The 13,675-nt window shown below is 37.1% G+C and overlaps 1 protein-coding gene across 1 annotated transcript; it reads right to left on the bottom strand.

The window, feature by feature from the left end:
• Positions 1-391: 391 nt before the first annotated feature.
• On the bottom strand, positions 392-13,025 carry fem1c (fem-1 homolog c). The gene is made up of 6 exons (XM_033972053.2): positions 11,750-13,025; positions 8,365-8,534; positions 7,316-7,504; positions 5,872-6,383; positions 3,867-4,043; positions 392-3,158 (listed from the first exon to the last, which is right to left on the bottom strand). Exons 1-6 carry the CDS (start codon positions 12,291-12,293, stop codon positions 2,894-2,896), a joined length of 1,857 nt encoding a protein of 618 aa, XP_033827944.1. The 5' UTR covers positions 12,294-13,025; the 3' UTR covers positions 392-2,893.
• Positions 13,026-13,675: the final 650 nt, after the last annotated feature.

The raw sequence follows: 13,675 nt of genomic DNA, 5'->3' as shown, positions 1-13,675 counted from the left end.
GGCAAGTTAGAGGAAATGTCTTGCCCAAGGACATCGCGGTTCAGCTCAAACCGCAACCTTGAATAAGTGATTGTCAGCTAACCACTTAACAATGCAAAAAAATCCACATTATAAACAACCTTAATCTCCCTCAGCAACCACAATAGAGAACAATACATAGAAGCGCACCACATGAAAAGAGCATTTAAATAGGGGGTATTACAAGTTAACTAAATTAGAATGCAATGTTACCTTTTATTTTGGAAAATCTATATTCTCTATTTCAGACATGTTTTTGATAAAGGAACATAACATGGTAGAACGCCCCCGAAAGTCAGTTTTTAAGTTAAAAACACCACTTTTCCAGGAACCCGTCACTGATAAAATCCAAAAGAAAGACGACATTTGAACATTTTGTAACAAGTGCAACATGGGTTTATTGTCAAACTGGTTATTAAGACATGACCTTGATTAATGCCATATGAAATCTCAAACTCCGCTGTAGTAAAGTGCAGATTCAAATCAAGTTGCCCTGGTAGTGCTCCTATTAGGTTTCTCTGAACAGTTATGTCAAAATCAAGTTTGCAAGATTAAACCTACAAAATGACGGAAAGCCCTTTTTTTATAACTCAAAACGTCTAAAGCTAATGTGCAAAATAAAATCATTGACAAAGCCTTTTGAAGAGGAAAACTGTACTAAAGCAGATATGCCGACAGCTGTAAGTCTGTAGTAGTAGAAGTTGTTCTTATTATAAATGAAAGGCAAATATGCAAAGTATTTCGTAACCTCTCGGAGCCAATGCTTTGATCAAAATAAAACAAAAATGGCATTAAAAAAAGGTTGACTTTCGAGAGGTCACTTGCGTATCATAACAGTTAGGTGTGCATTCTGGGATCTCAATGGAGCATCACTTGAATTTTATTTTATTTTTTACCCCAAACCTCAAATTCAAAACATTGCATTCAACAAACTCAGTCGCTGTGGCACTTTTAACATTTAGCATTCACACAGACTCATTCAGAACACTGCAACAAATGATGTCTGCTAGTTTTAAAACAGCTTGAATTCAGAAATTTGAGTAGATCGGACTAGATTTAAGTATTGTTTTAAGGCATTTTGGACTGGTTTCAATGCAATATTCTAATTTAAGTCAAGCCTGTTAGTGGAGTACGACAATTGCACTTAATCAAAAGGGGGGGGGCTTACGCACAACCACGTCAACCTTAAATACACATCTTATGCCACCATTTTCCATTTAAAGATTATGTTACACAGACATTTTAAGTAAGCAACTTAAAAACCTAAATTAACTGCTGTGTGATACTGTTCAAAAGCTTTTAAAGTGCTTTCTGAATAAGGCTGGTATTGGATTAACATAAATTAAACGGAGTTGAAAGTTGGCCAAAACACAAAACTGAACATTCTGAATTCAAGTCATTTTTAACTCATGCTGATATCATAGTGGTACAGCGTATAAACAGTTCTTATGATGATAAATTGAGAGAAAAATCGGCAGCGTTGATGTTGTTGTTGATGAGGTAAACACAAAAATGAAAATTGCACAGACGAAGTGCCGAGTACAACAGTCTTTCAAACAGCATAGCCTGTGCATAGAAGGATAAAGCACTTACGGTGTTTGCAGACATTAACCCTTCACATAAAGCTTTGTTAGGTACAAATGAAACGGCAACGAAACGCACACACACAGCAAAATATTACATCTACAGAAAAAGGAGTTTCTTAAAATGACTTGAGATTAGTATCTTGATTTAATTAGTTTTACTAGTTTAGATTTACTTAAGTTGTTATACTAATTCCTTGAAAACTTTAGCTGGTTTCATAAGAGATGTGACTAAATAGACTAACACATTGCTTATTGCAAGTTCAATGTTTTTGCCCCATTGGAAGAAACTTAAACTGAAAAAGAACGCAACATTCAACACCTTTTGACTAATTTATATTCATTTATTACTTTATTACTAGTTTATACTAATTCTATGGCATTGTTAAACTGGTTTCAAGAGAAAGCGTAAATAAATGCCTAAATGGGGTAAGAATTTGCACATTGTGTGTGCAAACGTATTACCCCAGGCAGATAAATGGTTTGGAAAAAGTATGTCATCAGAAATACCTTGAAAGGGGCCGAATAACTAAATGTTGACTCATTATATTACGTTATTAAATATTTGATGTTAGTTGAAAGTATATTTTTAAGTAGCTCATTTTGAAACTTAAATAATTTGCTTTGAATCACCATTTCTAATTAAAATGAAAAATTTTACACACCATTTAAAGTCAGATTTTCATTAGATTGAATTTGAGAGTAAATGGCAGAAATAAATGCATCTAAACAAGTCAAAACTACTCAAATCAAGACATTTCAGAGCCATTTAAACCTCATCTAGATATTAATATTTTACAGTGTACCCCCTCGATCCCTTGGCATATATTCTGATTGCATTGATGATTGATGAAACCAATCGTTCTGAGAAAGTAGAAACTGGGTGATTTTGAAGAACAGATCCATAACTGTTGGCAACAGTGATGGGATGATGTGAAAAAGAAAAACAAAATCAACCTGAATCCCAACGTTGCTAGAAAAGTCTTTGTTATAGAGAGAGACACAGGCAAAAGCTGGGTTTGGGGGCTTGCATGGAGAAGATCTCTCAAGTTTCATAATAAATAGCAATGTGGAATATGCAAAAAATAATTTCTAGACCAAAAATATGTAAACCTGTTGTTTCTTGGTTCGTCCAGACTGCTGCTGTCCATTTCGCAGACTTTTAAAACTATTAAGAAGAACTAACTTTTGTAATCCATTCTGGTTGAAAAACATCTTCACTGCATCATATATATACTCCTTTTGCGTGTTCTTCTTAATACCTAGAGTTTTAATTTGATTCGTCCCAAGTATTATCTATGTAGTAACACAAATGTCTCCAGTTTTTCCGGGATGTTACCCTTATAGTGGAGATTGTGCTTAACTATGACCCGAGCGGCGAGGCATGCCAGAGTGGTGTGGTTGATGGGTTGGATCACGTTCCTCGCCAGTTCCTTTTCGTCCAGCAGGTCTAGCGCAGTCTGCTGGAAGGAGTTGGTACTGTCGAAGTGGGTGCCGCTGGAGATGAGCAGGTTCATGATGTCTGGGTGGCCATTGGAGGCAGCGATGTGGAGCGGGCTAGAGGGAAGACACAAAAAAGGGTTAATAGAATCCAATTATAGGGCTGTGGAAGTTTTACATAACAATTATTATTCAAATTTAGGGATGTGCAATTTATAGAATTTTAAACTGAGATAGAGTAATTTCTAATAGTCCAGCGGCTCTCCATTACTTTTAAGTACCACCAGATCCAATTCAGGTCTACAAATAAGACGATTCGAGGTCTAATCTAGGACTAAAAAAAAAAAAAAAAAAAACAGGTCTAAAAGTGGACTACACCATTGCCCCTGTAGTTCTAAAGAAGAAATGATCCAAAAGGTCCAAAAAGTGGATTAAATTAACCCTAAATTAGGCATATGCAGGACAGCTGTTGAAGTACTTCCCAAAGGAGCTGATGTACTGCAGTTTGAGAAACACTGCACCAGTCTATGATCACTTTGGGTCTTTTTAATTGAGGTCTACAGCCAGTCCTCTGCCCCAAACCACATGCTTTTATGAACAGTTTACACTTGAGGAGGAAAACTGACTATTTTTCAGCAAATTGTTGTTTTCAAAATGTAGAAAGACACTGTAATCATATCCCTGAACCCTGCCATGTTTTTAATGAGGGAGCGTTTATAACATGGTAGAAATCTCCAAAAAGTCTCATAATACTGTCATAATGGATTATATCACAATAACGATACTATAACTCCATCCAGAGCAGTGAGTAAGGAACCATCTCACCTGTTATCGTCCTCGTCTCTGCTGTTGACGTCTGCTCCACACTCCAGGAGGATGGAGGCCACAGTGAGGGAGGGGAATTTGCAAACGGGATACCGCCCAACGCAGGTCGTGTTTCGGTCGACGGCGAGATGAAGCGGGCTGTAGCCATTTTTACCACACGGCTGGAGCTTCAGGAACCTGGGGGCAGCATGGAGGAAAGTAAGAATACAGTGTTTCCCATCAATACAGGAGACTATGGCAATCTCCCCTTAGTCTAATTTTGTTATGCCTTTATATAGTCCAGGTTATTTTTAGACTTGGTAATATGATAATACAATAAGGAGCAATTTTATAAAAGACTACACTGGTCATAACTGACTGGATAAAGATTAAATATAAGCAGAAAGTGGCATTTATACTTTTAATAATTTAATCTAATTCAATTTAAATATGATATGTCCCGCCATAATCTAAACCAAATCTATGGGAAACACCGAGAATGCTACAACCTTCCTCTGACAAAAAGTCGATCACTGTCCCTTTTTCAAACTGCACCTTAATCTGAAGGAGAACCAAGTCTGAGCACTTTTAACTCTGGCCTTTTACTGTTCTGTGTTAAGACCTTTGTGTTACTGACCTAGGGGCAACAGATGGTATTTGGCACCTTTGCTATAATCTGTCATATACACTGTAATTACAGATGTTCATTAATATTTGTATTTACTGTATTACAACATTATAATTATATATACACACACAATAACTGACTATTATTTATTGCATTTATTGTATTTGTTTGCATTTGTATCCATCAAATAAATAAAAAATACACTTGTTCTTAATGCTCTCTACAGTTAAGGTTAAATACTAGGGTGTTTTTTTTTTTTTTTTCCACCTGAGTCGTTCGTCAAGAAACCTATCAGAAGCAGTGGGTAAACTCAGTGTTGCACCCAGTGACCCATCTCCATATCTTGAGCTAGGTCAGGTCAAAAACACTTGAAGAAAGAAGTAACCCATAGAGACACGGGGACAAAATGCACACTCTACACAAAAATCAAACTGGCCTCCATCTTGCTGTGAAGCCAAATTCCATTAGCCACTCCGCCACATGGCACCATTATATCTGTTACTTTGCACGAGGTCTGGGTCATAAAAACACAACATAATCAAATCTATTGCATTTAATAATCGACAAAGTGCAAAATTGAAAATGGAGGTTCATCATTATGAAACCAGTTTTCTCCTGACTTTCTTAGAAGAGTAGGGTTATTAAACAGAGTGCCAGGAGTGAATATGGAGGAAAATTTAAGCATGGAACAGCTTGAGAACAGTTGGGCCTATGGCGAAAGACTATAAAATTTAAACCTGGATGTGTGTTTTTTTTAAGATTTATGATTTTATTTTTGCCCGTATTTCCAAGCCCTAGTTTGCAGTCAGTCAGGTCTACTCGTGTAGAATCTCACCACTACAGCAAAGCAATTAAACGCCTGAGCAGTTAAGACTTTTGACATACATGGAACAGTAGTGATGATTGCAGATTACAGAAAATGTTTTGTAAATTGATATATGAAACCTGAAACAATATTTTTGGGGTCTATATTGTGTGTACATTTTCTTTGCATCTGTAACGAGTCATAGAAGTTATTCATTCAACCTATTGCCAGTCGAGCAAAGTACTAAAGTGTTTCATATTTATTGCAGCTAATGATTTTTAACAATATTGTAGACTTTGCATAGTTTTTGTGGTTTAATTCTGCTCTTGGACTTTTGTGTCAATGGCATAAATTTGTTTCAATATTCCTATTTATCGTCTATATTTACTTCAGCAATATATCAAACTTCAAAATTTGTATCAAGAGTGCAATTATTATCATTGATAGTGAGTGGGATTTAGTATTTTTTGGTATTTATGTGTAGAGATTAAACTCCTAACTTCTCCTTTCTGCTGTTGTCCCATATAAATCCTTATAAAATGATTAGACAACTACACTGAATCTATAGGCCCTCAGCTCGGGTCCAGACCCACCTGTAAATGGTCTCCTTCTTGTAGTGGTCTTGCTCAGGGCTACACGGCACTTTCTCCAAGAGGCAGATGAGGTGCAGTATGATTGACAGGGCTTTGGTGAGCTGGGCGGGCTCAGAAGGCACCGGTCCAGTCTGCTTCACCGCTCTCTCGATCTCCAGCACACTTTTTGACAAAATCCCCATTAGGTCCTCAAAAGACACAGATGTCCCCAGCAACCCCTTGGCCCTATCCTGAAGCATGAACGAAAAAAGCTCCGCGAAAGATAGTAAACTAGAAGCTGTCATTGGGCTGAGAGGGTCCAAGTTGGTTTGTTGCATGTCCAGAGCATATTTCCACAGGTTTATGCAGCGTTCAAAGTTCCCAGAGTCTGCGTACACGGCTCCTCTGTATCGGATGTAATAGGACGTGTCTGGATGTTGTGGCCCCAGGATTCTCTCTCGGATGAGCAGAGCCTGCATCCTCATCTCATCCGGGTCAGATATGAGCCCGTCCAGCTCCTCTCCGTTTGTTACCTTAGATCACACAAGACAATAATAATGCATGGGTGGTATAGGTTTACTGTTACCATTATTATCTTTTTAGATTTTTTAATGATTTCTATGGTCAAAAAAAAAAAAAAAAAAAAAAAAAGATTTTGGTGCAGACAGAAAGACCTCTTGTTAGGTTGGAGAATCTAAAAAAGGCTAAATCTAGTTTGTTCATGTAATAAAGTAACGTATATTGGTCTTGGCTTGGTATTGATCAGTAGTAAAATAGTAAACGTTTACAACGTTTTACATTTTTATATAGCACTTTTCCACTTTCAAGGAACCACACATTCACAGACACATTCATACACTAGTGTACGCAGTCACTTGGTGTGAGGTAGTTTAAGTGTCTTGTCCAAGGACACAACAGTAACATTCATCTGTGGGAGGTGGAATCGCAGCGCCAATTAGTACCAATGATGTTTATGTAGAGTGCTTACAGTCAAAATGAGACCACTCTCAGGTGTCTATATCCAACCGTAAAACATTTTACCGTCCGTGGACAGGGAAATAAGGCTGGTGCACCGTGAGGAGGTTTGCTGTCACACTAACGCTAACCACAAGCATGCTGAGAGTTTCACAACTTTCAGAGGCCAAACTCAATGCAGTGAATAATTAGAATGCTCTGAATGCATAAAGTGAGGAATAACTTTGGACTTTAAGATGTATTTTTCACATTTAGAGACAGTAAAAATCATGTACAGCACTGTCTTTGTGATAAAACCACATTGTGGTTTCTGTTTACTAATAGTGCAAACATCAATTAGCAATGATTTCAGTTAATCAATTCCAGATTTGTCGTGATTTTTCAGAAAATAGCCCTGTGATATAAACCTCTTGTTCTCGTTTGAGAGTCTGGGGTTAGATTGTTTCATACATACTTTTACTGGAACCCAGGTTGCCATAATATGACTCACCTCTCTGGCGTAATCGTAGGCCATGATGAGCTGCTTTGGGTCAGGCTTGTGGACCACATTGTTGCTGTCCATGTATCGGAGGTCCATGGCTCTTTTCCAGTATTTTAACGCCCCAAGTAAATCTCTCTTTTTGTCCACAAAAGTGGCACCAAGGAGCTCAAGGGCATCTATTCGTTCCTTATGACTGGTCTGCAAAAAAAAAAAAAAAAAAAAAAAAAAAATGAAGCATTATTATTTGATACACTATATTAGGTTTGTCCATGGGTCTAACATCAATGATGGCTGGGCCAAAAAATGGTATTTGCCAGTACCAATTGTAAACATTCAACTTCTCACAAAAACTGCAGTTATCTGGAATACAAAGTAACTTGCTGCTGCAAGAAATACCTCTGCATCTTTGGCTGCTATGGACATAAAAGAAGAGAAATTCATGGCCTGGGTCCTATGTTAAAATGTAACTTGACCTGTTAAGATGTTTTGACTGAAATTGTTTTTGATTTCACTAATACCCAAATGCTTCCAATTGAAAAATAAACAAATGACCATTTTCAGTTCTTTACAACAATAACATGGTTTGAAACTCTGTTAAGCATAATTGGAACAGTGCATTAAAATGTTTTATTATTTTTTTAATGCAAATTATATTTTTCTCTGATTTTGCCAAATAATTTGGAATGCAGTGTATTTTGTGCCTAATTTTAGCCCACTTTTAGTCATTAATCTCTTGAAAAAGAAACTGGGACTAAGACAGGCGTGCACAGGTTGGGCCAACTTAAAAAATATGCAAGTGCAAATGTTCATTATTGGGCCGATATCAACTATCTGCAAAACGCTCCAGTGTCAACAATAAGGTAGTGTCGCCCATCCTTAATATAATGTCTAAAAACAGCACATTTCCAAATCAGTTTGAATACACAAACAGTTATTCTTTAAGCTTCCACCAGTACCATGTCAGGCTGATTTTAGTTGACGAAACAGAGCACAGAGCAATGCATTTAGTGATCTACAGCCCTACATATTAGAAATACAAATAATGACAACAGTTTAACCTGTTGATGCGTGGTCAAGTAGTCAACGATGTTCGTGTGTCCCGTGACGCTCGCAGACAGAAGAGGCGTCATCCCGTATCCGTCCTGCTCCATCGACGCTCCAAAACGCAGCAGCATCCTCATGATCTCCAGACTGCCCGACTCGGCACAGTCATGGAGCGCCGTGTTTCCTAAGCAAAGAAAGACAACACAACTTAAAGTTAGGACATTTTTTGAAATAATGGGGAGAGTTTTGTCATTATAATGTAATACGATTTGAGTAGTAGAGGGTAGAATAAATAACTTCTATGGCTAATTATTAGTTCATTCTGCTGTTTATTTGTAGCAGCTCATGCCTTATACTGATGCAGCATTTAAAAATAGGTTTACTGGGATTATCTTGCCTTATGTCAGCAGTTTAATTTTATTTAACGCAACATTTCTCCATAGCCATGCTTCAAAATTAGTCATAATAATTACTATATTGGCTCAAATAGTTTTTGAGGACCTATATATATATATATATATATATATATATATATATATATATATATATATATATATATATCTCAAGAGTACTTTTTCTTTGAAAAAAAATATAAAAAACTTCCACACTAATATCGTATAACTGTATTAGTTGAAAGTTAAGATTTGACATGGAAATAGAGTTTCATTCTCCTATTTATTGCAGTTCATGCATTTTAAAAATGTGGTTCACGTTAAAAATCTTTAAGTGGGGTTTTACGCTTCAGGGTTATTGGGTCAGTGGCATAAATTTGTAATAAATATAAATTATATCCGTCTTCCAAACAGTAAATAAAAGTTCTGTTCCTTTGTATATAAACATTTTCTATGGAAAAGGTGGTAGATAGATCTATATATAGATATATGCATAAATATACACACACATACCACAATTGCGGTTTTGGACAATATTATTATATCAAGTATTTGATTTGTCATCAATTATAATGGTTTACAATTACATTAAAAAAAATGCATTAACGTCTTGTGTAATCTCCCAAACAAGGGTGACAGTTATTCCTCCGCTTTTGTGGTAAATTTTAATGGTCCCCAGCCTGCAGTCCCCAGCCTGCGGTCCCCAGGTAATAACATCGCAAAATGCATAAAACTTTTAACCACAATTTGAAGAAAAAAAAAAATCTTTAAATACTCATGTTTGCTATTCACCAGGTTAATTTGCACTTCATTTTTAGAGTGAAACACATACATATGGTTTTATAGTAAGATACATTTTCTTCCAGGGCCTAGTACCAGATGGCCCCGTGCCCGGTTTTGGGCCCTTGACTGACAGTTGGGAACCCCTGTTGATTTAAACCTCAACCAAGATATTTACAAGCGCATTTTAGAACATCTGTTATATTGTTGAAATAACGTCTGAATATTTTGAGACAATCTTAAAAATGCAAACATCTTAATTCCTTTTTTGGACCAACCTAATATAGTTCCATTATTTATATTCATAAAACTTCCTTCCAGTTAATCTAGTGTGTTGATTTCCAGTACAAAAGGTGTATCTTGGGTTCAATGAGGTGACACGCCAAAAGGATTAAGTAAACAGGTTTCATGAAGCTTGGGTTTTATCATCTATAAGCATTCAAGTTTTAAGCAGCATTTTCTATTAGACTGAAAAGTTTTTTATATGACAGCTAGCTGAGGGACAGTGGGTGGAAATCACCCAAATTACTCACAGCTGCCAGCAAGGGTGGGTGGTATAGCCAACAATGAATATCAATATTTTTGCATTCTCCTCAAAGATATTTCAACGATATATGAAGACTCTGAAAAAATGTGGCTGGAAATGTCCTAGTATCACACAAAATGTGAATATACCATAGAATTAACCACAAAAGCACAGACATATCACTTTATACCATCATCGGGGCATTACACTGGGTGTTTGTCACTTTTGAGGTAATTTTAATAGTTTTAAATACTCGATAATGTAATATTGCATATCTCCAAAACATCCATCTGATACAACTACACCTCTAGTACGGATGTACTGATATATGATACTGGGTTGAGATATCAGCGCTGATATTGAAAAGTTTAATGGATTGGATATCTGTTCCAAGATATCGGTTCATTCAATATACCACTTTGGTCTATAAATTGATGTAATAAGATGATTTATTGGTCAATGTTGGCTCAGAACAGCTAGTAATATTGAAATTATATTTTTAATATTGTATTTTTTTGTATTAAGCTGTTCTGTAGTTACTTTACTTGATAAATAACAGTTACAAAACACATCTGGATAATTGTTTACAATTTGCAGTATCAACATCAGTATCGAAGCATCCCGCACTCCTAGTTCTTAATAGTACAGGGGGAAGTAACTGCTATGGCGCGTATCTGTCTCGAGTCACACAGCCATGTCTGTAGTGACTCAACACAATAACATGATCGACTGGTTTCATAAACACATTTGAAACTGTAATACGCATATGGGTGTGTCGATAAGCTTTAGGCTCTCCCTTTTATTTGTAGATAAATTCTAAACAATACAATTCAAATGTCGGTTTTATGGTGGAATTAGTTGACAGTTTGATATAAAAACAAGTCAGTGTCCCACTACATTTTAGTCTACTGTGATACACAGTTTAAAATCATTTAAAAAGGTCCTATATTACGCAAAATTCACTCTTTGGGTATGTTTTGTGAGCTTTAAGCCCCATTATGGTGTTGTTACCTCCTCAGAGTTGCATTTTGTTTAGTTCCCACATATTGGAGTAATCCTGTATTATGTACATCTCCAAAGCCCAAAATGCTCTGTTCCACTGAATGTTAGAATGGCCAACTCACTTCCTGTTTTTAAATCTCTTCTTAAAACTCATTTTTTCAGCTTGGCTTTTAACTCGTGTAAAGACTTGACATTTATCATGTTCTGTTTTTAATGTTATTCCATCTCATGTTTTTTGTGTTTTAACTTGTGTACAGCACTTTGGTCGACTGTGTTGTTTTTAAAGTGCTTTATAAATAAAGTTGGATTGGATTGTGATGTCATGAAGCAGTAGTTTAAGTCAACAGCTACCTTTTCAATTTTGTTCAGTAGAGATTGGCAATGGGCTGAAATTATCAAAATGATTCTAGTGAAAGCATATGGAGTTTGGAAACACAGCAGAGCACTTCCTGCATTACCACATGACATCACAAGGTGGAACACAGTGTTTTCAGTTTGAGACAAGAACTCAGCCTGAATATTCAGGATTTGTGTGTTAAGCTTGTGTGAATAAAACAAAACTTTGGGAATGTTTGTGATGAGGAAACAACATATCAGAAAATAGCGTAATAAGGGGCATTTAAATTCTGAGCATGCTGATAATAAACATTCATATATAAAGTATATGCATGTAAACACAGTACTATGGACCCCACTCACCTTTGACACTTTTCCGGTTCACGTCTGCGCCCTTCTCCAACAGGTACTGAGCGATCTCTTTGTGTCCCTTGTAACAGGAGATCATCAGACACGTGTGCCCATGTCTGTTGGCCACCTCTAGGTCAGCTTTATGCTCCACCAGGTACTTCACTATGTCCAGGTGTCCGTCGAAGCAGGCTGCCCTCAGCGGGGTAGAGTTTGTGAGGGTGGTGCTATTGACCGAAGCTCCGTGCCCCAACAGAGACTGGACCACCTTGAGGTGTCCAGCGGCGGAGGCGGCCCACAGAGGCGGCGCTCCCTCAATAGTTTCCCCGTCAAAGTTTACGGAACCTCCGACCTCCACCGGGGCACAGCAGCACTCAAGCAGGTACTCCACAAGATCCAAGTGCCCGTATCGAGCCGCCATCAGAAGCGGAGTCGCCCCGTTGGTTTTCTCGCCCATGAGTTTGGTGACTTCGTGTCCATCCTTGTTTTCTAAGAGTTTCTGGAGCAGCCGTAGCTTTCCGTCTCTGGCCGCATTGAACACTGCGGTCTTTAAATCCATCTCTGAGACTCGTCCCCACGTTTAAAGAAAACCTCCAGGGATGTCCATAAAAACAGGGCAACGAAAGACACCCTTTGTTTACAGTAAGCCGAGGCTACGGCGCTAAAGCAAAACACGCTAGCTCCGCTCTGATTAAAGGTCGCAGGAAAGTGTTTATATTTCTTGTTTAAGTGCTGTGTTAATGTATAACCCTGTTCATCACTCTGAGATTTAAGAGGACCCTTTGTCCCGGTGTAATGCCGTGTTTAGCAGCTCGGTGGCTAGTTAACTTCCTTGATGGTTGTAGCTAACCTACTAGCTTCACGTAGTGTTACTACTACTCTACTCGTAAACAATAAATCGACTACGATTGTTCATACAGATGTCTTTCTCACAAACTGTCTTCCTGTCACAGTCTCAGGACATCGTTTTGATCGGTTTTTTATGATTTTTTTCTTTTTTTTTTAACCGAGGAAAGAAAGAGTAATCCACCTCCTCCCGTAACACTGCGCTGTTGTTAGCTTTAGCTCCGCCTGGAAAACGATAGTCCGTTTGTTTTTGGCGAAAAGCAGGTTAGAAACACGTCAAATCTTTCGAAGCCCGGTTTTTACGCACAGCCACAAAGAAAACCAAAAATATTACCCATAAAAACAGACAGTCAGTCCATATATTGGCCCAGAAAGCGTATACAAACACGGGTAAGTCAGAGGGACCGTCCGCCCACGGTTTCTAGTGGATCACGACTCGGGTTCTGTCATAGCTCGGCCCAGCGCAGTCTTTTCTCTCTCTGGAGCAGCTGATTGACGGCCGCGCGACCAATCACAAAACACCTATGATTTTCGCCATAAAACTATTAAAATATACATAAACAAAAATAATAACATAAACAGATTTGCTATTTTGTGTAGGTCAGTGTTTTTGTGTATACCGTTTCCTCATAATAATAATAATAATAATAATAATAATAATAATAATAATAATAATAATAATAATAATAATAATTAATAACTGAAGAAAAAATCGAATCTGTCAACTGGAAGAAAAAAAAATAGAGTGAAGAGAAACAGATATATAATTAAAAAATATATATTTTAGGAGTTTATTATATCTCATATCCAGGATAATTTGCATAATTAGAGATGAAATAGCAAAGATGGTAATTTAAATCAGTTTAGTGGAAAAATAGAAAATTCCTTGTCGCGTAATGGTTGTCTAGGCAAGGCAAGTTTCACTTCGTACATAAAGTAATTCAAAGTGCATTACAGTATAAGAAATACATTAAAATCATAATACAACAAACTGATATATTAGATTCTTCAAGGTTTCCTCTAGATTTTTGTTTTTGTCTTTTTTGAGTATAATGAAATTATATAGTCTTATAGTTATATTAATTAGATTATTCT

This window comes from Periophthalmus magnuspinnatus, chromosome 9 (assembly GCF_009829125.3).
Source record: "Periophthalmus magnuspinnatus isolate fPerMag1 chromosome 9, fPerMag1.2.pri, whole genome shotgun sequence".
NCBI lineage: Eukaryota > Metazoa > Chordata > Actinopteri > Gobiiformes > Gobiidae > Periophthalmus > Periophthalmus magnuspinnatus.
Note: the sequence above shows the minus strand (reverse complement) of the source record. Positions and strands in the feature narration are given on the sequence as shown.